Source organism: Rattus rattus, chromosome X (assembly GCF_011064425.1).
Source record: "Rattus rattus isolate New Zealand chromosome X, Rrattus_CSIRO_v1, whole genome shotgun sequence".
Lineage (NCBI taxonomy): Eukaryota > Metazoa > Chordata > Mammalia > Rodentia > Muridae > Rattus > Rattus rattus.
The window spans coordinates 67498239-67522927 of NC_046172.1; the positions used below are offsets into that span (position 1 = coordinate 67498239).

The following is a 24689-nucleotide window of genomic DNA, read 5'->3' on the forward strand; positions in this document are numbered from 1 at the left end:
TATTATCTTTAGAATATCTCAAATCTAATTTTAGAAATATTTTCTAAAAGTAATATATTCATATGAATTAATATCAATCAGTAAGGATCAAAAATGTTCTAAGAGGTTATTTATTATTTTATTTTTTTACAGTCCAGTCATTATCCCCCTCCTAGTCTGCCCTCCCACAGTTCCACATCCTATTTCTCCTCCCTTGTCTCCAAGAGGATTTTGCCCCCCAAACCCTACCCCACCAGATCTCTAAACTCCTTGGGGCCTCCAGTCTTTTGAGGGTTAAGTGCATCTTCTCTGACTGAACCCAGACCTGGGAGTCCTCTGCTGTATATGTGTCAAGGGCCTGATATCAGTTGTGTAATATGCCTGGTTGGTGGCTTAGTGTCTGAGAGATCTCAGGGTCCAGGTTAATTGAGACTGCTGGTCCTCCTACAGGGTTGCCCTCCTCCTCAGCTTTGTCCAGCTTTTCCCTAATTCAACCAGAGGGGTCAGAAACTTCTGTCCATTGGTTGGGTGTAAATGTCTGCATCTGATTCTTTCAACTGCTTGTTGGATCTTTTGGAGGGGAGTCATGATAGGCCTCTTTTTGGAAGCTCACCATAGCTTCAGTAATAGTGTTAGGTCTTGGGGACTCCCCTTGAGCTAGACCACACTCTGGGCCTGTCACTGAGCCTTCTTTTCCTCAGTCTCTTCTCCATTTCAGTCCCTGCAGTTCTTTCAGACAGGAACAATTATGGGTCATAATTTTTGACTGTGGGATAGCAACCCCATCTCTTCACTTAATGTCCTGTCCTTCTACTGGAGGTGGACTCTACAAGTTCCCTCTCCTCCACTGTTGGGCATTTCATTTAAGGTCCCTCCCTTTGAATCCTGAGAGTCTCTCACCTCCCAGGTCTCTGTTACATTCTGGAGGGTCACCCCAACTCCTACATCCCAAGGTTGCCTGTTTCCATTCTTCTTTCTGGTCCTCAGGGCTTCACTCCCCCCAATATTAGATCATGTCCCCTCTTTCTTCTCCCACCATGTTCCTCCCTTCATCTGCCTCCTGTGATTGCTTTCTTCTCTCTCCCAAATGGGACTGAAGCATCCTCTTTTTGACCCTTTGGCTTATTAACGTTCTTCAGTTCTGTGGACTATATCTTGGGTATTTGTGGGACTGAGAAAGGCAGTCTGGTTCCTGGTTGAGCTAAGGCTAGAAACCCTGGTGACCCTGAAGGGACGGTAGGTGTTTCGCCTGACTCCCAGGGAACCAGGCCTGTAACTAGCCACAGTCCTCCATAGATTTGAGGCCATCAGTCACATTAGGGCAATACCCCAAGCCCCTCTAAATATAGAGGACACAACCTGTTGTCACATGGGCTCAAGACAGATCTTCATTATGATGAGATACCTAAAGGCCTGACAATAAACAACTTCTGGGAGGAGATATTTATTTTGACTTATGGTAAAAGAAGTGATATAATCCATTATGACAGTGTAAGCAAGTTAACAGGAATAGAAGTGACTGGTTTTGTTGTATTTATAGTCAAGATGCAGAGACCAGACAGGAAGTGGGTCTCAGCTATTAAATTTTAAGGTGACCTTTAGTAATTTAGTTGTTCTCGAAAATCTCTATTTCCTAAAAGTTCCAAAACCATCCAAAATAGCAACACTATTTGGGTACCAAATATTCAAATATATTAGCATATAGATACACCCACATTCAAATCCAAATCTTCTGCCTCTAATCCCTATAGGCTGATGCCATCTGATAATGCAAAACATATTGTTTCAACTTCAGAAGTGCCTGAAGCCTTATTTTTTTACTGTGATCTCTTATAAGTTATATAAATTAAGTTACATATTTCATCTTATAAAGCCATAGATTAAATGTCACCATCTCAAAAAGTAAGAATGGGGACATAACAAAGAAATATTGGACAAAAGAAAGAAACTTCACAGGGAAATTATCAAATTGTAGAGTCCTTGTCCAGCATCTGGAGCTCGTGATACTTTTATCTTGGCTCAAATGTGTTCCAGTAGCTGTGGCCCCCCCCCAAATAATGACACCTGAAGCACACATAACTTCTAAGTAAAGGCAGATTCACTCCATGCCTGCAACTTTCTTCAGCATATATCATATGATCCTGGTATCTCCAGCATCCTGGGGTCTCTACTGGAACTTGGGCTTCACCCAGTGTTCTCCTTGCAGGGAATATGGCCATTTAATGCAATTCCTGGCATCATGTCTTTCTATGTCCTTGGTAACAGACTTGATTACCCTCTCATTCATAGCTTCCATATCTGCAAAACTAGTACCTATAATGCTGTCAAATTCTAATGACAACTCAAGATGTAGTCTAGCCCCTTGTAGTAGGCAATGTTGACGGAATCTGAGAAAAAATATTTCCATAAGCAGTTATTTTTGTACAAGGAACCCCTTCAGTAGCATTCTCAATTCAAGCCCATTCCTTTCAAATGAATTTGCATTTTATAAGTTGGCAACTTTAATAGGTGAGGTCTTGCTCACTTTTCTATTTCAGTAAAGAGTACCACTCATCCCTCCCTCCCTCTTTCCTCTCCTCTTCCTCCCTTCCTCTCTCCCCCTCTCTATATCTATCAATAGCTCTGGCTCTAGCTCTCTATCTCTTCCACAGTGCTTGTGCCTATGAAATGGGGTCTCCCTCTGTAGCCCTGGCTGGCCTGGAACTCACTATGTAGAACAGAGTGGCCTAGAACAGAGGTCCACCTACCTGTCTTTGGTTCTCGGCTGCTGGGATTAAAGGCTTATGCCACCATACTCTGGCTAGAGTTTCTTTTTATTGTGTCAATCACTGTAACAAAATTATTTTCATTCCTGACTTATCTGAAACTTTAAACTTATTTATATACCTTAGTTGATCAATTTCTTTTTTTTTTTTCGGGAGCTGGGGACTGAACCCAGGGCCTTGCGCTTGCTAGGCAAGTGCTCTACCACTGAGCCAAATCCCCAACCCCATTTATATACCTTACATCACTAAATTGCATATATATTTTGTTTTATTTTACTTGTTGCCTTCTCTCATAGTAGACCTAGATAAAGAGTGATCATGGCATAGCCTGAATGCTATCCTATCTGGAAATTTTCTCTGCCTAACAAATTAATTTATTACCTTTCAATGCACAGGCAGAATGAAACCAGAAAAATGACCAAATGTAACATGAATGTTCTCTCTCACAGTTTCTGATAGAGTCCTTTTTCTTTCTGAAACCTCAAGAACTGGGCCTCCACTGTCCCTGTTTCTCCTGGTATTCAGAACTCCTAAGTTATAGCTCAAGTTATGTTTACAGCATGGTAGGGATTCTGTATCACATAACTCCAAGTTCTTTTACTTTCCTCCAACAGAACATTTATTTCCAAAGACCTACAGGCCACATGATCAACTTTACCATGACAATATCTGCATTCCTCAATATCAAAAGTTGGTATTGTTTTTCTCATTGCTGAGACCAAATATATAACAAGAAGCAACTAAGGAAGAAAGCTTTATTTTGGGAACAGTTTAAAATTATACGGTTTATCAGGGTTGAAAGGCATTTCAGGAAGAACATGTGAATCTTGGCACATTGTACTCAAAGTCAGGAATCAGAATAGACAAGGCATGGAGCTTGGATATCACAAACCAAGAGCTGTCTCAGAAACTCACTTTGTCAAGCCAATTTTTGCCTCCTGAAACTTCCAAAATAGTGCTGATGGCTAGAGATCAAATGTTCAAATCATTTCACTTTCAAACTACAATATATAACCACTAGTCACAAATGTCAAATACTAGAAATTAAGAAAAGAAACAAGAATTCCAACTTTATCTGGTTTTCTGTATGCATGGGTCCATAAAATAACTTAAAATACTATATTATTTTTCATATTAACTGAAAATTCTAATAAAATGATATTAGGATGTGTCTAAAATATGAATGAAATTTCTAGCCTCATTACTATTGATTGTTGATTTAATAGGCCTGTGAAGAATGTGTTTTATATTTCTAAGGGATTAAATACTATAAGTTAAAAATTATTCTGGCCATAAATTTTTAAATTATAGTCTGTCACTAAGAAACATAGGAAGAACAACAATGTCAATCAACAAGACCCTACCAGAGCTCCCAGGGACTAAACCACCACCCAAAGAGTACACATGGAGCCGACCCATGGCTCCAGCTGCATGTGTAACAGAGGATGGCCTTGTCAGGCATCAGTGGGAGGAGAGGTCCTTGGTCCTGTGAAGGCTCCATTCACCAGTGTAGGGGAATGCCAGGGAAGGGAAGTGGGAGGGAGTGTGTATGTGTGTAGGTCGGGGAGCACCTTCATGGAGGCAGTTGGTAGAGGGATGGGTTGGGGGATTTCCAGAGAGGAAACCAGGAAGGAGGATAATGTTCGAAATGTTGATAAAGAAAATGCCCAATAAAAAATGAAAAAAAGAAACAGAAATCTGTATTGTATATGTATCTCATCAATAATAATAAGAACCTTTAGTATCATAATTTTTACTGTTATAATCCAATTTATAGTAACTAATTATGTTATATTATTTTATTTCAAAATCTCTATTTTCAATGTCAGTTCACATGATAGTAAATATTTGGGGCTGGACAAAGAAAACTAAATATGAAATTTTGAGCTATTCATAATTAACATTATAAATGCTACATTATGAAGGCAACAATATTTCTGGTAAAAGTGTTTAATATTCTTTACAATTCAGACAGGTAACTTCTACCTTTCTTTGTTAGTACTCACATAACAGATTCTTGAATTTCAATGAAATCAATAACAGTATTTACATGAGTAGAAGGGGTGATTGTCTTATTCTGTTCTTAGTGTAGGCATCTAAAACATGCTTTTTGCCTGGCAACAATTTGTCACAGATACTGTCTGACTAAATCAGCCAATGTATCATTACACACTTTCAGCTTATTAGTATTTACCCTGATTTTAATACTATGATTCATAGTATTATGAATAATAATTAGTTCCATAACTCACATCTTTAATTCCAGCACATGGAAAAAAGAGGCAGACAGATATCTGTGATTTAAGGCATGCTTGGTCTACAAAGTGAGTCCATGACAGTCAGTGCTTTGTTGCACAGAGAAATCTGTCTCAAAAAAGAAAAACAAAGCAAGACAAAACAACTATGATTCATGTATATTAGGAATAAGAAATCATGACATAGTTGTTTTTTATTTTCGTATACCATCATGCTACTTCTAACTCACTGTGAAAATTTGGCCATAAATATAATTATTGTTATATCAGCCATTTATTTCCTTATTGATAACATAGCTTAGAAGATTTGACTTTCAATCATGCAGCTTTCTCTTATACTTAAAGATGCTTCTTTTATAATTACTGTACTTACCTTACATTATGATCTTCATTTGTTTTTATTCTAGTTGTTACTATATTATTATTGTTATTATTAGCAGTAGAAGTAGTATCATTAAAAGGCATAATTGACATTTGATGTGAAGGCTTTTTCCTTTTAAATTTTAATGTTTCAATGATAATAACAACAGTTTTTAAATCTTGTAATATTATACTCAATACTTATTAGCTCTTCTACTAACTAATGCTCTCCCCTTTTATTTTTCAGTTGGGTTTGTCAGACAATACAGTTAGCATTTGGTTCCTCCTTCGGAGATATAGCTGCTAATGCAGGTAATTATTCCACAGTTCCAAATATTTATGACATTTAAAATGCAGAAATAGGCCAGGCAGTGGCAGGCATAACATTAATCCCAGCAAGGCATAGGTGGATCTCTAAGTTCAAGGACAGCATGGCCATGCGAGTGCCAGGGCTATGCAGAAAAACCCTGTCTTGAATATTTTAAGAAATGGTTTAAGTATAAATTTATCATTATTATAGCTTTCCAAACATTATACCATTTGAAGTTTCCCAGAAGTTTTGCTATAATGTATTTATCAAATACAAAACAGTTACTATTCAAATATTATTACTTTCTTGAATGCCACATAAGAACAAATAAATGTCTGATGTGTTTGCTAATGATTTCATGATCATGAATATAGTGGATAATCATGTCTGCGCCCTTTTGTAATACTTAATATAATTATATTCTTTCTAGATAAAAATTTGAGAACAGGAAAAAGTACCTGGAGATACTTAGTTCCTTTCAAATTGAGTAAATATTATTTGATCACTTTCAGTCATAGAATCACTTAAAATTTCCTTGAGATCAATGAAACAATAATAATTTTATAAAATATTATAATATACTTTTTTCAATAATTTTTAAAATTCACTCATATAATCTGATCTAGAAATTAAAAGAAAAAGAATGAAGGTTGGAAAGGCTAATGGGGGAAGTAAATGCATTTCTAATCCTTTGCATATTCATCAAGAAGAAATTTAAAATTACTTACAAAATTATAATATTTGTTGATAATAAGTTACACTAAACTTTTATTGCAGAATTAGAGCATTATTGTTTCAGGCTTAGAGCAGAGTTCATTAATAGGAGTGAATAAAAAATGCTTAGAGTTATTTATAATAGTTAATTTTTTTAGAGGACTATTCTCCCAACACACAGAAACACACACATACTCAATACTGAAGCGTAGGAAAGCACAATCTCTTCATACTATACTCACTTGCTACTCACTAATGCTTGCATTGTTGAGTTCAATTCAATTGTCTTAAAATAGCACCAGCAAGCAATATCATCATATAGTTAAAAACTCTGGCAACAGCAAAAGCAATAGCAATTAAAATATCAAGGGTAGTTGAATACAGTGGCCTGTGTACACACTAAATAGGCTATGTGATAGAAGGGAAGACAATAACAATGTTTATTTTCAAATGTGTTATATTGCCATTGTTCAATATCTAGTATATAGATAATACTACTACAAAATTTGTAAGATTCCAACTTTACTGTTTATAAGAGTCTTCCAATTCAGAGGGCCATGTTTTATTACAGAATACAGACTTGCAAGTGCTTCAACTTACGCAAAATGTCTTGTGGACTTGAAGAGAAACTTCCCTGTGATTTGGTGTAACTACTGCCAAGAAGCAACTACCGTAAGTAATATCACTATTTATATACTCATCAATAGCAGTCAAATGCATTGAACTCATACTTTATAGTCAGCAGTGTAAAAAACTATATTTGTGTCATAATTCAGAGATTATGTATAAAACATCCTTAGTGTGAAATATGAATTTCTTTCTAATACTACAAGAATTCATAGAGAAAAAATAACAAAATAAAGTGCCTTCACTTTTGTGTCCTGGTTAATTAACAATGGTCTAATAGTTGGGCCATTTAAGATACAGATTTTTATTATTTGACTATTAAAAGGATGGTGTCAAGCTAAGTTGAGTATAGGAAGTATACTTTCACATAATAAAGTTCTTATTATAACATTTCTTTTTAGTTTACAAAACAATTTCAGAAGTCTTATAGTTTCAAGTAGGTTTCTTTTTATTTTCTTGATGACTTTTTACTTTGCGTGAGTGCATGTGTGCGTGCGTGCATGCATGTGTGTGTGTGTGTGTGTGTATGTGTGTGTGTGTGTGTGTGTGTGTGTGTGTGTGTATGTGTGTGTGTGTTTGTACATACTCCACAGTGTTTGTATTGACATCAGAGAACAATTTCTATCATGTGAGTTCCAGAACTAAACTTAGGTCGTTAGGCTTGGTGGCATGTACCTTTCCATACTGAGCCATCTCTGGAGCCCTTCTTCACAGTTGGTATACAATACAGAATTTAGAGGGAACAACTACAGTAAGCTAGGTACAGGAGCTCATGACTATAATCCCACCATTTGGAAAGTGGAAGCAGGAGGATTGCCGTAAGTTCAGCCTGGGATACATGGTAAGTTCCAGGTTAGCTGGGATATATTGTAAGACCATGGAATGAGAGAAAGTGTGGGAGAAGAGAAAGGAAGGGGGAGGGAGACAGATGGAGGTAGGCAAGCAAGAAAGAAGAAAAGAGAGAGAGAAAGGAAGGAAGGCAAAACAGAAGGAAAGAGGGAAGGGGATAGAAGAGTGAAATAAAGAGAAGGAAGGAAGGAAAGAAGTGAAGGAAGAAAGAAATAGGGGGTGAGGGGAAAAAGAAATGAATGAATGAGTTAATTGTGAATAGATGGCACTATCAAAACAGCATTGAGCTATAACCCCAAATAATTGGTTCAAGTCCACAGCAACAGCAATTGTGCAACTCACCATGGGTGGGTCTTCCCACTTCGATTAACCTAATAAAGATCATCTCACCCACAGGCAGCTGCAGAGACCCACCTCCCACCTGATTATAGATTTAACCAAATTGACAGTTGATATTAGTACAAATACAAACCTTTAGATTATAAACTTCCTTCACTGTTCTAGACATATTACTCAGTGGTTAAGAGCACTTATTACTCTTGCAGAGGACCTGGCTCAGTTCACAACACACACTTGCTGGTTCACAACCATTTGTTAATCTATTTCCAGGGCATTCAATACTCCCTTCTGGCTTTCACAGGCAGCAGGCATACAAATATACATATGCATACACATAAAATTAAATAAATCTAGAACAAGATTTAAATCATAACCTTTCACCCCTGTTCCCGTTTTTTTTTTCTCATGTTCATTTCCTAATATAAAATACAACCCAACTTTAAAAGTCTCCAGTCTTTTAACAATTACAACAGTTTAAAAATACCTAATTGATATCTCACCTTAGACACAAAGCAAACTTTTAACTATAAGCTTTTTATGAAAAAAAAGTCACATTCCTCCAATGTACAATGGCACAGAATAAAAAAAAAACAAAATTCAGCACTTCAAATATCAAGTCCCATAGCTCCATGCCAGGCATATGGACCATATAATGAAATTGGCTGGGGTACAAAGAGCTTAAGCAACCCTGTGACTCTAGATCTGCTACAGCCTCTCTTTCAGTCTAGCTCTACTCCATTCCCCAGCTTTCCTTAACAGACAGACATCCATCCCACGGTCCTATAAGATACAGTATCCTAAGTTCTCTATTGCAACTTAAGTTTCACCTTTATAGCATCACACAATGGCTTCTCAGAGACTACTACTTGGAAGAATTTCAATATTGCCACATGTTGATCCTTTCAGTCCTTTATCTCCCAATTCCTGCAACTATGTAGATGTTGTTGCCAAGTTATGCTTCGCCCTTGAGATGCAGGCTAGTCTCCTTGAGCCAGAGCTTCTCTGTGCTGACCTTGGGAAAACAATTCCTTATGCCTTTGATGAGCAAGGCACCCCTTCAATTCAGGCTTTCCTTCTTTAAATGAATTCGACTCTTCACAAGATAGAACCTCCCTTGATACGGATTTTGTCCTCAGGATCCCTTTCCTATTGTCTCAGTTTATCATAGAATGTTTCTCTTTGATGGTTCCTATCTCTTTAACATTAAAGTTGCTTTCTTGTTCCAGCCTGAAGGTTTGATGGCTTAAAATTTCTTCTGCCAAACAAATTCATTTATTATATTCAAATGTAACTTCACTGAACTTCTTAAGATTAGAGAAGAATGAAACCAGATACTTTCCCAAATTATCACATGAATAAGCTAAACTCTGATGGAGTCCTTGTTCTCTTCTGAAACTTTGTGAGCAGGGCCTTCACTGGCCATACTTCTCTCAGCATTTTTTGTCTTTCAAGATCCCATTACAATGTTCCATTAAGCTCTACTAATATCATTCCAAGGGCCTTCAAACCCTTCCACATGGTTCCCAAAAACTAGTTTAAAAAGGATAGGGACAACAGAATTATATCAGCAGTACCTCCATTTCTGATACCAATAACCTGTCTTAATCGCTCTTCCTGTTGGTTTAATGAAAGTACCCTGACCACCACCAAAAACAATAAAAACAAAACCTTGGGGAAAAGGCTCACAATTCAAGTTTACTCTCCACTGTGCTGTGGAACCCACAACAGCAGAAACTTGACACAGCTTATCACATCACATCTCTTCACGTCTCTAATCACAAAGCAGAAAGGGATGAATATGTGCGCTCAGCTCACAGTCCAAGATCCTATCCCAGGAAATAGTGCCATCCACAGTTGATGGTTGATCTTCCCACTTCAGTTAACCCAAGAAACCACCCATAGGCATGCCCAGAGACCAACCTTTCAGGTGATTTTAGACTTTCTCAAGTTTACAATTGATAATAACCATCTTAATAACCAAACAGGAGACTCAAATAAACAAAGGAGGGGAAGATTCAGCAAGGAACCAGAAATGCTGGGAGAAAAAAGGAAAAAATTCACAAAATGAATCAATTAACCAAATTAAAAAAACCTATCTGCACTAGTCAGGATTCTCTAGAGAAATATAACTGGTGGAATGGATATGTATGTATGTATGTATGTATGTATGTATGTATGTATGTATGTATGTATGTATTTGTGTATATATGTATGCATAGATGCATGCATGCATGTGTGTGTATGTGTGTATGTGCGCATGTATGTTATATTGTAGGTGGGTGTGTGTGTGCGGGCACATGGGTATATTGTAAAAAGGATTTATTACAGTGGCTTACAGGCTGTTGTCCAGCTAAAATTACTGTCTGGCAATGAAAAGTCCAAAAATCTAGAAGTTGTTCAGTTCACATGACTAGATTTCTCAGCTGTTCTTCAGTATACAACAGAAACCAGAAGTAGGCTCTAATGCCAGTAAAAATAAATTAACTTGCCAACAAGAATGATGGAAAACAGGCAAAGAGCAAAAACTTCCTATTATATAGGGTACCAAAAAATGTATGGCCCAGATTAAAGGTGGATCTTCCCACCTCAAAAGATCTAGAGTAAAGGTGGGTTATCCACTTCAAGTGATTAGGAAAACATCCCTCATAAGTGTACCTACTCGATTCGGTCTTAGTTAATTCCAGATATAGCCAAATTGACAACCAAGAACAGTCATCCCACCAGCAAAACCCCCATTAACAGATAAGATCAGGGGACAGATAATGAATTTTAATGGAAGACAATATACACACATATAAAGAAAACAATTAAATATGACCAAAACTTCCAAAAATTCTGACATACATTCCAGAGACTGAATCTAAGAATCCATAGTCTAGAAGTATCTGAGTTAAGAGTTTTTGGACAACTTAGTCAGTGAACTATACCGGAGAATTTCACAAATCTAGAGAACAAAATAAATATCTAAGTATTTAAACCCCCAAATAAACATGATCAGAGAAGCTACTCTATAGCATATACTCTATAGCATATCATAGCATAGTCGAGATGTCAAAACTACAGTGTAAAGACATAGAACTTGAAGCTATTAGTGAAAAGTGCCAGTTCATAGAGGCAGAGACATCAGTAACCATAAAATAAGGAACAATGATACATTTCAAGACCTGAACATAAATAATTGTCAACAAAGACAATTATACCCGTCAAAGTTATCTATTAAAATTGATGGAGTGGTTGGGGATTTAGCTCAGTGGTAGAGCCCTGGGTTCGGTCCCCAGCTCCGAAAAAAAGAAAAAAGAGAAAAAGAAAAAAGAAAAAAAATTGATGGAGAAATAAGAATATTTCATTACTGGCTTAAGTTATGCTAATCCATGACCCGCACACAGAATTGAATACAATTCATGAAAGCAATGGGTGAGAGAAATGAACCAGGAAGAAATTAATCATGATCAAAACAGCAAATTAGCAAACATCCAATACTACCAGGACAGGATGAAAAGCCTACCAATAAACCACCCAACTAGAACAGCCAGCAAAAGCATTTATAATAGCAAACACTTCTCAACAATAAATAGTCTTGAATGAAAATGGCCTCAACTCACCAAATAAAAACACAGAAGTAAATGGATTATAATAAGTTTCTGCTATCCTTTGTCTAAAAAACAAAACAAAACACATAAACAGGAAAAATGTATAAAAATCAGTCTAACAAACAAATGAAAGTTACAAATTAGAATAATAGTTTTCATATATCATAATGTAGACTTCAACCCCAAGGGATATAACTACTGTAAATGTTTATGTACCAAGTCTCAAGAGTCCCTAATTTCATTAAAATATCCCTTTTCATTCCTCTGTCCCTTCCTCCCTCCCTCACTGTGGTTGCTTTCTCTGCCTACCAAGTGGGACTGAGGTGTCCTCACTTGGGCCCTTCAGCTTGTTGACCTTTTTGAGTTCTGTGGACTGTATCTTGGCTATTCTGTACTTTTTTTGGCTAACATCTACTTATTAGTGAGAACATACCATGCATGTTCTTTTGAGTCTGTGTTACCTCACTCAGGATGACATTTTCTAGTTCCATCCATTTGCCTGCAAACTCAGGATGTCCTCCATTTTAATAGCTGAATAATTATTCCATTGTGTAAATGAACCACATTTTCTGTATCCATTCCTCTGTTGTTGGACATCTAGGTTTGTTTCAACTTCTGGCCATCACAAATGAGGCTGTATGAACATAGTGGAACATGTGAACCTGTGGCATGGTGAAGCATCTTTGGGGTATATTTCCAAGAGTGGTATTGCTGGATCTTTAGGTAGGTCTATTTCCAATTTTCTGAGGAACTTCCAGACTGATTTCCAGAGTGGTTGTACCACTTTGCAATCTCACAGCAATGGAGGAGTGTTCCTCTTTCTCCACATCCTCACCAACATGTATTATCACATGAGGTTTTGATCTTAGCCCTTCTGACTAGTGTATGGTGGAATCGAAGGGTGATTTTGATTTGCATTTCTCTGATCACTAAGGACTTTGAACATTTCTTTAGGTGCTTCTGAGCCACTCAAGATTCCTCTGTTGTGAATTCTCAGTTTAGTTCTATGCCCCGTTTTCTTTTTGATTGGGTTGTTTGGCTTTTTTTGTTTTGTTTTGTTTTGTTTTTTTGAGGTGGGGGTGGTTAGCTTCTTGAGTTCTTTATATATTTTGGGTATTAGCCTTCTATCAGATGTGGAGTTAGTGAAGATTTTTTTTCCCAATCTGTAGGTTGCCAATTTGTCTTATTAACTATATCCTTTGACGTACAGAGGCTTTCTTCTTGTTTCATGAGGTCCCAGTTATAAATTCTTGATCTTAAAGCATGAGCCATTGGAGTTCTGTTTAGAAAATTTCCTCCTGTGCCCATGTGTTCGAGGCTCTTCCCCACTTTCTCTTCTATTAGTTTGAGTGTATCTGGTTTTATGTTGAGGTCCTTGATCCACTTGGACTTGAGCTTTGTGCGCGGTGACAAATATGGATCTATTTTCATTGTTCTACATACAGACTGCCAGTTAGGCCAGCACCATTTATTGAAGATGCTTTCTTTTTTCATTGTATATTTTGTGTCTCTCTGAGTGTATCTTTCTCTGTTTATCTCACTGTCTTTCTCTGTGTCCTTCCTTCTCTCCCTTCCTTGCTAACTGTTTCTCTCTTAAATTGTCTCTATTTCCTGTGCTGTTCTCAAGTGAGTTGGATGTATCCTAGCTCTGACTCATTCTGTCAAGTCTTTCTCTGATTCATCGCATTTTCTGCTCCTCAATTAGATGCTACTCTCTTTTTTTTTCTGGGTGATAAGTTGTCAATGCCTATCAATATTCTTTTTTAATAATTTTTTCTTGGATATTTTATGTATTTACATTTAAAATGTTATCCCCTTTCCCCACCTCTCACTTTCAAACATTCCTGTTTCATTATACAAGCTAACCTTTTCTTCATTGCTTGGAATTGAAGGTGTGTATAATGGGCATGTTTGTGTTTGAGCGGATCATACTATAATCCAGAGCTTGTCTGCATTTGGGCCAGATCATATCTTTGGATGCGATCCCATGTCAGAGCAGCCATGTTTGGGATTAAAATTTCTCTACAGGTATCCACCACTTTTAGCTCCTAAAATACTCTGCCCCCTCTTTGTCAAAGATTCCTGAGCCTTGGGGATAGGACTAAAACCCATTCAGGGCTGAGCTTACCACATTCTCTTATTTTCTGGACTTTGACCACTTAAGGACTCTCTGTATTAATGTTCATTGAAACACAAAACTATTATATGTGTATTTGTGTGTACATATTATATTATAAATATAATATACATATTATAAAGAAAGCCTTAACAAATACAAAAAATAAAATAATTCCTTTGCCTCTTATCAAACCACAATGGAATTAAACTTCAAATAAATTGTAAGATGAACCTCAGAAATTATAAAATACTTGGAGACCAAATAATATACTACAGAAGAAATTAAAAGGGGAGTTTAAAGAAATCATAAAATCAAATGAAGATGAGAACACAGTCTATCATAATCTCTGGCATGCTGCCAACATAATTCTAAGAAGAAAGATTAATATTATAAGTGTTCAGGGGTTGGGGATTTAGCTCAGTGGTAGAGTGCTTGCCTAGCAATCACAAGGCCCTGGGTTCGGTCCCCAGCTCCGAAAAAAAGAAAAGAAAAAAAAGAAAGAAATATTATAAGTGTTCACATTTTAAAAAGACAAAAGACCTCAAATAAATGACCTAGTGATAGAACTCAAGGCTCTAGAGAAATAAAAAGTCAAGCAGTGTTGGTCCTATGGAAAGATTTAGAAGACTGGCAAGCCAAACCAAAGATATAGAGAAAAGCCCAAATTAATAAAATTAGAGATGAAAAGGGAGTTATTACAATATAATCTGATTAACATAAACATAAAACATCTCAAAAAATTACTGACCAATTTACTTCAAAATTGAGTTAAAAAGATGATACATCTTGACAAAGTTAGTTTCATCCAAAATATAAAAATGCACAAATCAATAAATATAATGCAACATATTAATTGTTATGAAATAGAAATCATCTAATCTTCTTAATTGAGAAGAGGCATTTGACAATTCTCAATATGCCTTCATGATAAAAGCCCTGAATAAAGTACAACATATTTCAGCATAAAAGCTGTATATAACAAACCTATAGTTCACATTATATTATAACAGGAAAAATTAAAAGCATTTCAATCGAAATCCAGATTGATATGAAGTGCTCATTCTCTCCATTTTGATTCAATATAGAGATTAAAATCTTAGTTAGAGAAATTAAAACAAGACATAGATGTAAAGCAGACACTGTTGGGAAGGAAGATGTTAGACTATCCCTATTTACAGAAAACGTAATACTATTAAAAGACCCAAGGACTCAACAATAAACACTATCGGTAATGTTAAAGGACACACAATAAACATACAAAAATCAGGAGCTTTTATACATGCCAATAACAAACATTAAGAATGAAATTTGGAAAAACTTTCCATTCATAATAGAACTAAAAATAAACAAAAATCAAACTAATGAATAAGGTAAAAGACCTCTACAAGGAAATTTTAAGATGCTGAAAAATTTTTGAGGATTTTATATAGTGGACATTCTACATTCCTGGATTAAAGTAATTAATATTTTAAAAATGATTATACTATCAAAAGTAAGCTGTAGATTCAATGCAATCCTATTCAAAATTTCAATGACATCCTTCACAAAACTAAAAAAGAAAGTAATCTTAAAATTCATATGGAAACACAAAATGCAATACAGAGACAAAAAAATTGAAGCAAAAAAGGCACAGTCAGAATTATAAGATGACCTGTCCTCAAAATATATGTCAGAAATAGAGTGACACAGAAAGCATGGTAATATAAAAAAAAAGCAGTGTAGACCAATGCAACATCATAGGTAATCCCAAAGTATATCTATATAGCCATGTACATCTAATTATCCACAGACATATCAAAACATTACTGAAAAAAGGTGTCTTATTCAGTAAATAGTAGCAGCAAAAGAGAACACACAGCTACAAAAAATTAAGTTAAATCAACCCTGGAAAAATCCAAAATGGATCAAAATCCTTAATTTGAACTTGGAAATACTGAAACTGTTGATGTGAGACATAAGGCAAACCTTGAGACATAGTTCCAGGCAACAGCTTTCTGACTAGAGCCTCAATAACACACTAAATAGAATTGATAGGATTACACAAAATTTAAAACCTGCACAGCAAAAGAATTTATCAACAGAATAGAGAGAAATGGTATGGAATGGGAGAAGGTCTTCACCAGGTATAGCTCAGACAAGGAACTAATATGTAGAATGTATGACCTGGCAGTCACTAAATCAGCCAATGAACACCTGAGGCAGTTCTCAAAATTAGAAACACAAATGGCCAATAAATACTCCAGAATATTCTATACCCTATACCCTGAGCTATAGTGGAATTTAACAATAAAAATACTTTGAAACTCTATCTCACCCAAAATTATAGTGGCTATTATCAAAAACAAAAATAATTTACAAAATGCTGGTAAGGATATGTGCCTGATTTACAACTGATGGCAGCATAAACCAGGAAAGTCTTCTAAAATTGCATTTAATTTAGTTTTTTTCCAAAATATAGCTTAATATGCAACAACTGTATAGAAACACTTATATTGTTTTAGAACTATCACATGTAAATATCCTGGGAGAAAGTGGTTCTAATCAAATAACAAAGAGCTCTTCATATTAACACCCCAATGAACAAAATAGGAAAATTATCACATACACACGATTTATTCAAAACTAAATTAGTAAATACTACAGAGTTTGAAGATGAAAAAATTAACTCCTATTCATGTTATTAATACAGCAAGTAACTGATAAATGCTAGCTACAAGTTTTCGATATAATACTTTGTCTTTAATGTCACTCTTTTCTTTGATTTCATTTATACAACTACATATGGTGGAAGGTAGAGAAAAAACTAAAAGGCCAGTAGCCTCATCATCAAATGTTACCCAGAGATAGTGAATGTGATGAACTTTACCATAGAATGCTTGGGTGTGTGCAAGTGTGTATCTTCTTTGCTTTTTCTTGTCTTGTTTCTTTTGTGATTAGAATGCAATATGAAGTAGTTGACAGGCAAGTCAATTAATACTAACTCTGTGAGAATGAGTATTTGAAGCTCCTTTAACTCTATTTCATCTCCTTCAGTGTTTGCTAGGTCCTGAGGTTCCACCATGATCCTACATTTTTGATTTGTAAAGCTGGAGGAGACAGTGATGTTGGGACAGGGAAAATGAACACACAAGAAGCCCACAGTTTCAATTCAGCCACTCACATTGAACAAATGACCAGAAATTACTCCAAGCCTTTGGCTAATTTCTAGACTTTTGAAAGTTCATTTTTATTTTTCTGCCAGGTTTTTTTCAGTGCATTTATTAGAAGAACTTTTGTATACAGTAGAAAGAGTTTATTGAGGACTTACAATTTCAGAAGATAAGTCCATGGTAGGAAATATGGCAGCAGGCAAGCAAGCATGGCACTGGAGCAGTAGCTTAGAGCTTGCATTTAATCCACAAGCATGAGGCAGAGAGAGATAATGAGGAATGGAGCCAGGAATGGCCTCAATGCCCACCCCTAGTAACGTATCTCCTGCAACAAGGCCACATCTCCAGATTCTTCCCCAACAGGAGTAAAAACACACAAATGGCTCATAAGACTATACTAAAACAAATGGTGCTCATTGGTTGGAGAGATGGCTCAGCAGTCCATCAAAATTGCTGTTCTTCTAAAGAATTCAACTCCGTCCCCTACCACTCATATAGGGCACTCACAACCACCACAACTCCAGCTCTAGGGAATCTGACACTTATTTTCTGGCTGCCATACACAAGTGGTACATGCATGAGAGAGAGAGAGAGAGAGTGAGTGTGTGTGTGTGTGTGTGTGTGTGTGTGTGTGTGTGTGTTTAATAATTTGGGAGAACTTTTGTGTCTTTTTTCTCCCACCTTTGCTGATGTCTTAGGATTTTTCCCAGAGGTTTTAAAAATATTCCAGGATTATATAATGGTGATGGGTCAAAGATCAAAGTACAGAGTTTAAAAGTGGTTATCATATGCAAAAGTAGATGTTTAGTATAAATTTATTTTTCATATATCATTATATATTATGATGTTAACAAACATATCAGTATATGACAGCCACTAAAAATATAGTTTGCTATACTCACACATCCCAAGAAAGGTGATATTAGGTAGGAGACACACTGAAAACACCAAAATCAGTAATAACACATCAAGGAAAACAGATGCTTGAAATTTTTTCTGTGGATTCAGGAACTTAGGAGCTGTCTCTAGTTGCCCAATGCCTGTCCCTAAAATAGCTATTCATGTGATAGTGGCCTGGAGACTGAGGCAATTGAAAGTATGGACTGTAGCTTGGTTGACTTGCATTTGAAAAGTATTCTCAAAGACAATTTGTTTACTGTCTCTAAGAACTAGCCACCCTGAGGGATCAGTACCGTCAAGATAAGCAATATAACAATTATATTTCTAAACCAGTAATAAATAATAGCAATATATTTCTAAACGAGAAAAATGATTCATCAAGTAAATGCTCTTATCCACTCATCCCTAATAAGCTGAGTTTGACCCCCAGTACTCTTAAAAAAATGCCAGATATGGTTGCTTGCTCCTGTAACTCCAGCACTTTTGTGGCACATATCCAAGGAACATAAAGAACAAGAAAGACTGCCTCAGAAACAAAATGGAAGGAGAGAACTGATTTACAGGAAGTTTTATCTGTCCTCCACACAGCTGCTATGGCCTGAATGTTCTTGCGCGTGCGCGCGCGCACACACACACACACACACACACACACACACACACACACACGCACACACACAGATGCAACATGGCAAGCATGTGGACATACATACAAAAATAGAAATAACCATTTTAAATCATTTCTAGGAACATTTAAATGAGTTCTACTACATATTAGGAAGTTAGATTTATAAATTATTTTCCAAACTATTAGCCATAGATAATGTATGTTTTCAGAGGATAGCAAAGAGTTTTTGATTAGGTTATTAGAAAATAAACTTGGAAAACACTAGACTAAAATAATCTATGCCTGAAAGAAATAGTTCACTTTAGTGGAAATCTTTCATATTTCTCACTTTGGAGTAATTAATGCATGTCTGTAATGTCTTTGTTAGTATTATCCTGTCCTTATAATAAAAGATATATTAGAATCAAGAATATTATTCAAAATGTTTACATAATAAACTGTACCTTTGAACTTGAATTTTCTTTCAGATTGTTTCTGTGAATCCAAACTTCGAATACAGACGCACTCAAAATATTTCTGATGAGTTCATTTATTTCCGTCCTATTAATGCAGAAAATCAGGAAAGGGCCAGAAAACAAAAACAACAGAATCCATCTTTGGCCTCCCAGCAGCCCACCCCTGAAGGTATCCATCAGGGGGACTTGGGGCTTATGAATCAGGTGGTGACAGTTACCACCCCCCCACCAGCTAAGGAGTTAGAAAGCGCTGCCCTTGTAAAACCCAAAACTTCAGGGCTTCTTCGCTTAGAGAAAATACCAATTATGTCTACATGGGTCCTAGAATTTGAACGCTTAGACGTTACAGGAATTGCCAGTCCAGAGGAAAGGGGGAAAGGCACCGCAATACTTGTTGCCGGTGTGCCTGGAAAGGAAGAGCTAGACGATACAGAAATTCCAACTTTGCACTTCACCGGGTTTGTACACCTGGAGGTGTTAATAAATAAATGTTCACCATCCTCAGAATACAGTCGCCCAGGAACCCCAGGAAATCTGTGGATGGAATCTCCAGAAAATGCAGAGTCCCCAGGAAGTGATGATATGGAAGTAGCGAGAAGCATGTATCCTTTTAGAGAAAGATCCATCTTCCGGCGTTCCTGGGCAGAGCTCTTAGAGGCACCACTAAACAGTGAGGGGCTCCATATTCTCCAAACTGTTCACAATGAAGAAAACACAGATATGGGTTGGAACAAACTAACACCACAGGAAGAGAGTCAAGGAATTCCCTATCCCGAGGATCAGCATTTCCAGGCTTTGCAAGGCCCTTTCCCCTTGTTGCCCGAGCGCCCTAAGCTCCAGAGGCAGCGTAGTAGAAGCTTACCAAGATACAGTGAAGTCAGAGGCCAGTATTTAAATACACCTGAATTCAAAGCAAACGCAGAAGAAACTCTCTTCTTCACTGGTGATCGTAGTTTACTAACAGAAGGTAAGATTTTTCTTTTTTGTTTATTGGGTATTCTTTTTTTTAAAATGACAATCTGATATGTAGACTTCAATGGTTTTTGTATTAATTACATATAACAAGGCAAAATACAAAGGGTTTCATTACTAGTCATCTTGAATATAGATGGTTCTGGATTACAGTATAGCTAGACCACGGGTCTGAACCATGTGCACTCTTTGGATGGTGGTTTAGTCCCTGGGAGCTCTTGTTGGTTGCTATTATTGTTCTTATGGGGATGTAAGCCCTGGATGCTAGCAGTAAACCATTGAACTGAGGACAGAGTCCCCGTTGGAGGAATTAGAGAAAGGATTGAAGATTTTTTCTTAAGTTGCTTTCACTATGTTTGTAACTTAAATAAAAATTTTCATATAAGTAGACTTTCACTAGTAAATCAACTTATATCCCACCTACATTATCTGTTATTTCTATATCATAAAACATTTTATGATGACATTAATTACTGTTCTATAAATTTAACCATTATATTCACATTTGTTGATTAAAAGAAGCCTAAATACTTTAAGTTAGGTTTAATTCAATCCCACACCTAATCATGAATTGTGTGTGTGTATGTGTGTGTGTGTGTGTGTGTGTGTGTGTGTGTGTGTGTGTGTGTGGGGCAGGCAGGGCTATACAAACTTTTTTAAGACTTCAAATTTGGATTAAAGTTCACCTTTTAAAAAGAACCTAAAAGCATGAGAAAATGACTAATCTTTACTCATTCTGTTTTAACCATAGATTCAGGGGGCAAAACCCCTAACACATTCATTCGCTAATAATTAAGTAGTAGATAAGAACAAAGAATGAACTAATGGACATTGCTAAGCAAACTGGTAAAAAAACAAACAAATATTTCCTCTTCTATTTGAGCACCTATTGACAAGAGAGGATGACTCAGCAAATCAACAACTAATTTTTTAACCTATAGTTGACTAAAAGTAATATTAACATAACTTATAACATTTTAAATACTAGATTAAAATTTACTACTAATTATATAATAACCCTTTTGAATTATCATCATATCTATGTAAGCCTATCCAAAAATGATCCTATACATGCTGGATAGTATTAGGAGTTTTCATGCCTAACTTCTCTTAGAAACCAAATTCCATAACTTCTTGAAAATTATGCCCAATAGAAATATTTCTTTAAAAGTAGCATCACCAAACTACTAAAGATAGTTTCAATGAAAAGTCTGAAATCTAACCCAAAGTTTATTTGGAAATCAAAATTTAGCCCATTCTGTAATATTTCTATGTGGGACTCTAAGAAGTTAGTTATCAAATGAAGAAATTAGAATTTATTCTAAGGTCAGCTCAGATAACATTATCCTTTGAAAGGTAAAGTTGATTCAAACTTATTCTTAAATTGAAAATCCTTCTTAAGAGTGCTAGAGGGTTAGCAGCAGGACACTGCTTAGTCAGTAAAGAGCTTGCTTTACAAGTTTGATTTTAAAGTTCAGATTGAAAAAAAAAGATATTTAATAGTGTGTGTTTGTTATCCTAGAAATGAAGTTTGCTAGTAGCCTCCCTGGACAATTTAGGAAATCCCAGGCCAGGGAGAGACTGCCTCAAAAAAATTTAAAAAAAAATTTAAAAATGAGCAACTCCTGATGAATAAGACTCTAGGTTGTTTTATGGCCTTCATGTTCACTGGTACACAGGTGCATGTGCGTGCACACACACATACACACCACTGAAGAAATAAATAAATTAATAAATTAATTCCTGAGTGTGTCTAATTTTCATGGTTACCCCTTATCTAATTTCTTGTTTGCATTAAATTCCTAATTGCATTAATTTTTCATACTACCAAAGAAATAAAATGGCATACTAAAAACCTTCATTCCTAAAAGCCCTTCAGCCTTCGTTCCTAAAAGCCCTTCAGCCTGTAGCTCCTTTCTCACTATACTCTAGTTCCTCCTCTTTCACCGCCTCTACTTTCTAGTCCACGTAAACTTCCGGTATATAAGTATTTACTCACTTTGTTCCTTTGTCCATCTTTTCATCCCAAAGTGTAATTACTAAATAATAGTTTTATACAGTGGTATAATAACCATGTCATTTTGAGGTTATCAAATTGAAAACAAACTTAGAAATATTAATTCTCATTCTTAATCTTAGCTTGTTCTCAAAATTGAAGCCAATCCTATAGTCACTTAAAACTTCTTGTTTTGTGTTTTAGAAAATATCAAGAAAAGATACAACATGGAGGGAGACTGGCAAAGAGCAATTCCATCACAATCTGGAGAACAACTTCACATTATGCCAAGATTTGACAATTCTGCAATTCAAGGAAACTTTGGAATTCCTGAGGATAATTCTGCATGTCCCAGAAGCGATATTAGAATTCCCAAGTAATAATCAATACTATCCCCATGGTTAATGTCGGCGTCAATACTATCCCCATGGTTAATGTCGGCGTTCCCGTAGATAATCCTCCAGTTCTTGGAGGAAATACTGAAGTTTCCAGGGGCAGTGGTTTCAGAGTTTATGTGGGCAGCAGTGGTAGAGCTTCCAGACCTATCGTATCTTCTCCACTTACTGAGCTCTCAAAGATAGGTGAACACCAGTTATAAAACTGACATTACAAAGCTATCATGATAGTTGAAACAAACAGAGACACTTAACATCAAAACAGACATGTGCAAACTTGACAGCTCAAAATGCTACATGGGACATCTAAATTCTGAATACACAAAGAACTTAATTACCAAACCGAGATAATTGTTTATTAGATTGGATATACTAGATTGTACCTATCTGGTTTATTCTGTATGCAGTCCTCAATTCATACAGAGTAATCTGTTGGTAGAAATGTGTTGTAGATGTGTACTTCTTCATTGAGCAAAATACTAAGTAATTTTAAAATGACAATGTGTCCTGGTAATTTCAGATCTTCTTGGATACTTTGATAGGCAAATGAAAATGATTTCAGACGTAGTGACATTTATTTTAATGGGTCTAGCTTAATGTCCAAGATGTTTATTGACTGAAAGCTAAGAATCCAGGAAATTTGCCAAAAGATTCTTGAATACAATTCTTTTGTGAACTATTTTTAAAAGACATCTGGAAAAATGTTCACTAACAAAAGTATTTAAATATACCTATTTGTTTTCTGACATAAATACAGAAAAATTGTAAATATTTATAGTAAGCCTTAAAAGTACAAGGAGACAACTAACTGTAGAACTGTAAATAGCGTATGTTGTTGTGAGATTAATCTAAGACAACAGTAACAGCACCACATGATGCCTAAAATACTGCATGCTAAAACAGGGGTTTTAGTTTAGAAGTCATTTTTTTTTTTACCTTTCCCAACCACTCTTGTCGATTTGCATAAGAGGATTCAGGATAGAAGATAGGGATTCTTGAACTACTTTATGAGATGAATGAATAGGATGTTCTTCCTAGAGAAAAGAAGAAGGCATTGGCCCAGATGATCAGCCCAGTATTAAAATTACCCAACCTGGTTTATCTATACGACATGGCTTTGTGGAACATTTATTCCACCAATTTTGTAAGATAGATAAAATATTACCAGAAGGTAATGAGATTAACTGATAAATTGCTTGGGAAGGTAATCTCATTACAAACAAAACCCTGCTATTATATTTCTATTCATACCTAAAATAAATCCTGTGCTGTGTTTTAGGGCACTTGGGCCACTATTCAGTTTGTATATTTAAAATTTCAACTTTCCTGAATAACGGTTGCTGTTGTTTTTACAATACCAAGGGCAATTTAAAGAATAGGTTACCACCTAACCCCTTAATTATGTGCCTTAACACATAGTGCAAGGGGTGATAATCTTGGGTCTGAAGGCAAACTTGCCTTTTTAGAAGATTTACTTGGCCTCTGAAGAAGGAGGTAAAGAGGCTGGCTAGCCTCCCTTCACTCCCCATGGTTCAGCATGTGCTTTATGAACCAGGGTTTTGGCCTCAGAAAATAAGGAAAGGTAGTGAGAGGTTTTCTCCTACTTCTTACCAACCCAGAAGATGGGATACCATTTCAGTCTTGAGTCACCTGAGTTTTTCACAGGGTGGCAAAACCACAGAAATCACAGAAGGATACAGGCTACTTTACTTAAGTTACTGCCAATATTTGACTGAGAATAAAATAAAAAACTAAACTGACAGATCACTTTGCTTAACGGATAGTCTACTCTATATGCTATCTTGTAATACTGACTTTAGGAAACAGCGCTATTGCATTCTAAATGTCAGAGGAAACCATCTTGTGGGTGAAAAACACCTAATAAGTCAGTAAAACTGAGAAATAACTTACGAGGAACTAATGTTTATCATAAACAAGTAGAAAGAAAGACAGTAAACAAAATTTGGTTCAATTATATATAACACAAATATATAATTGAAGACAGTCATGAAAACACCAACTTCATTATAAACTAAACCCTGCTATGTGAGTGTTATTCCTCATGATCTATATAATTTTGGATGTTGTGATTAGTGGCTTAAAATTTAAATAATAATATGTGTACAGTGGCCAGCTGCTTCTCTCTCAATTTTTAAGAAATTAAATGAAACTGTCAAGTAAAGAATCAAACGTGAAGATGGTCTAAGAAGATGATTCTCAATCCTGTAACTATTCTTTAGAGTGGTTTTATTCTTCTGATTACTGTTAGTACCTATTGAACTGAGCAGTG

At 36.0% G+C, this 24689-nt stretch overlaps 1 protein-coding gene across 1 annotated transcript; it reads left to right on the forward strand.

Annotated features, from left to right (window-relative positions):
* The first annotated feature begins 19144 nt into the window (after nt 1-19144).
* Nucleotides 19145-22602, forward strand: LOC116888455. Its single transcript, XM_032889735.1, has 3 exons — nt 19145-20003; nt 22209-22380; nt 22413-22602. The coding sequence occupies exons 1-3, from the start codon at nt 19232-19234 to the stop codon at nt 22600-22602; spliced, it is 1134 nt and encodes a 377-aa protein (XP_032745626.1). The 5' UTR covers nt 19145-19231.
* The last annotated feature ends 2087 nt before the right edge of the window (nt 22603-24689 follow it).

What these genes read in the sequence shown, in the direction of transcription:
- LOC116888455 (XM_032889735.1), top strand. Translation starts at nt 19,232, where the DNA reads ATGAATCAGGTGGTGACAGTTACCACCCCCCCACCAGCTAAGGAGTTA. An exon ending in TCGTAGTTTACTAACAGAAG is followed by an intron (nt 20,004 to 22,208) that starts GTAAGATTTTTC and finishes TTTGTGTTTTAG; the next exon opens with AAAATATCAAGAAAAGATAC. An exon ending in AGCGATATTAGAATTCCCAA is followed by an intron (nt 22,381 to 22,412) that starts GTAATAATCAAT and finishes CATGGTTAATGT; the next exon opens with CGGCGTCAATACTATCCCCA.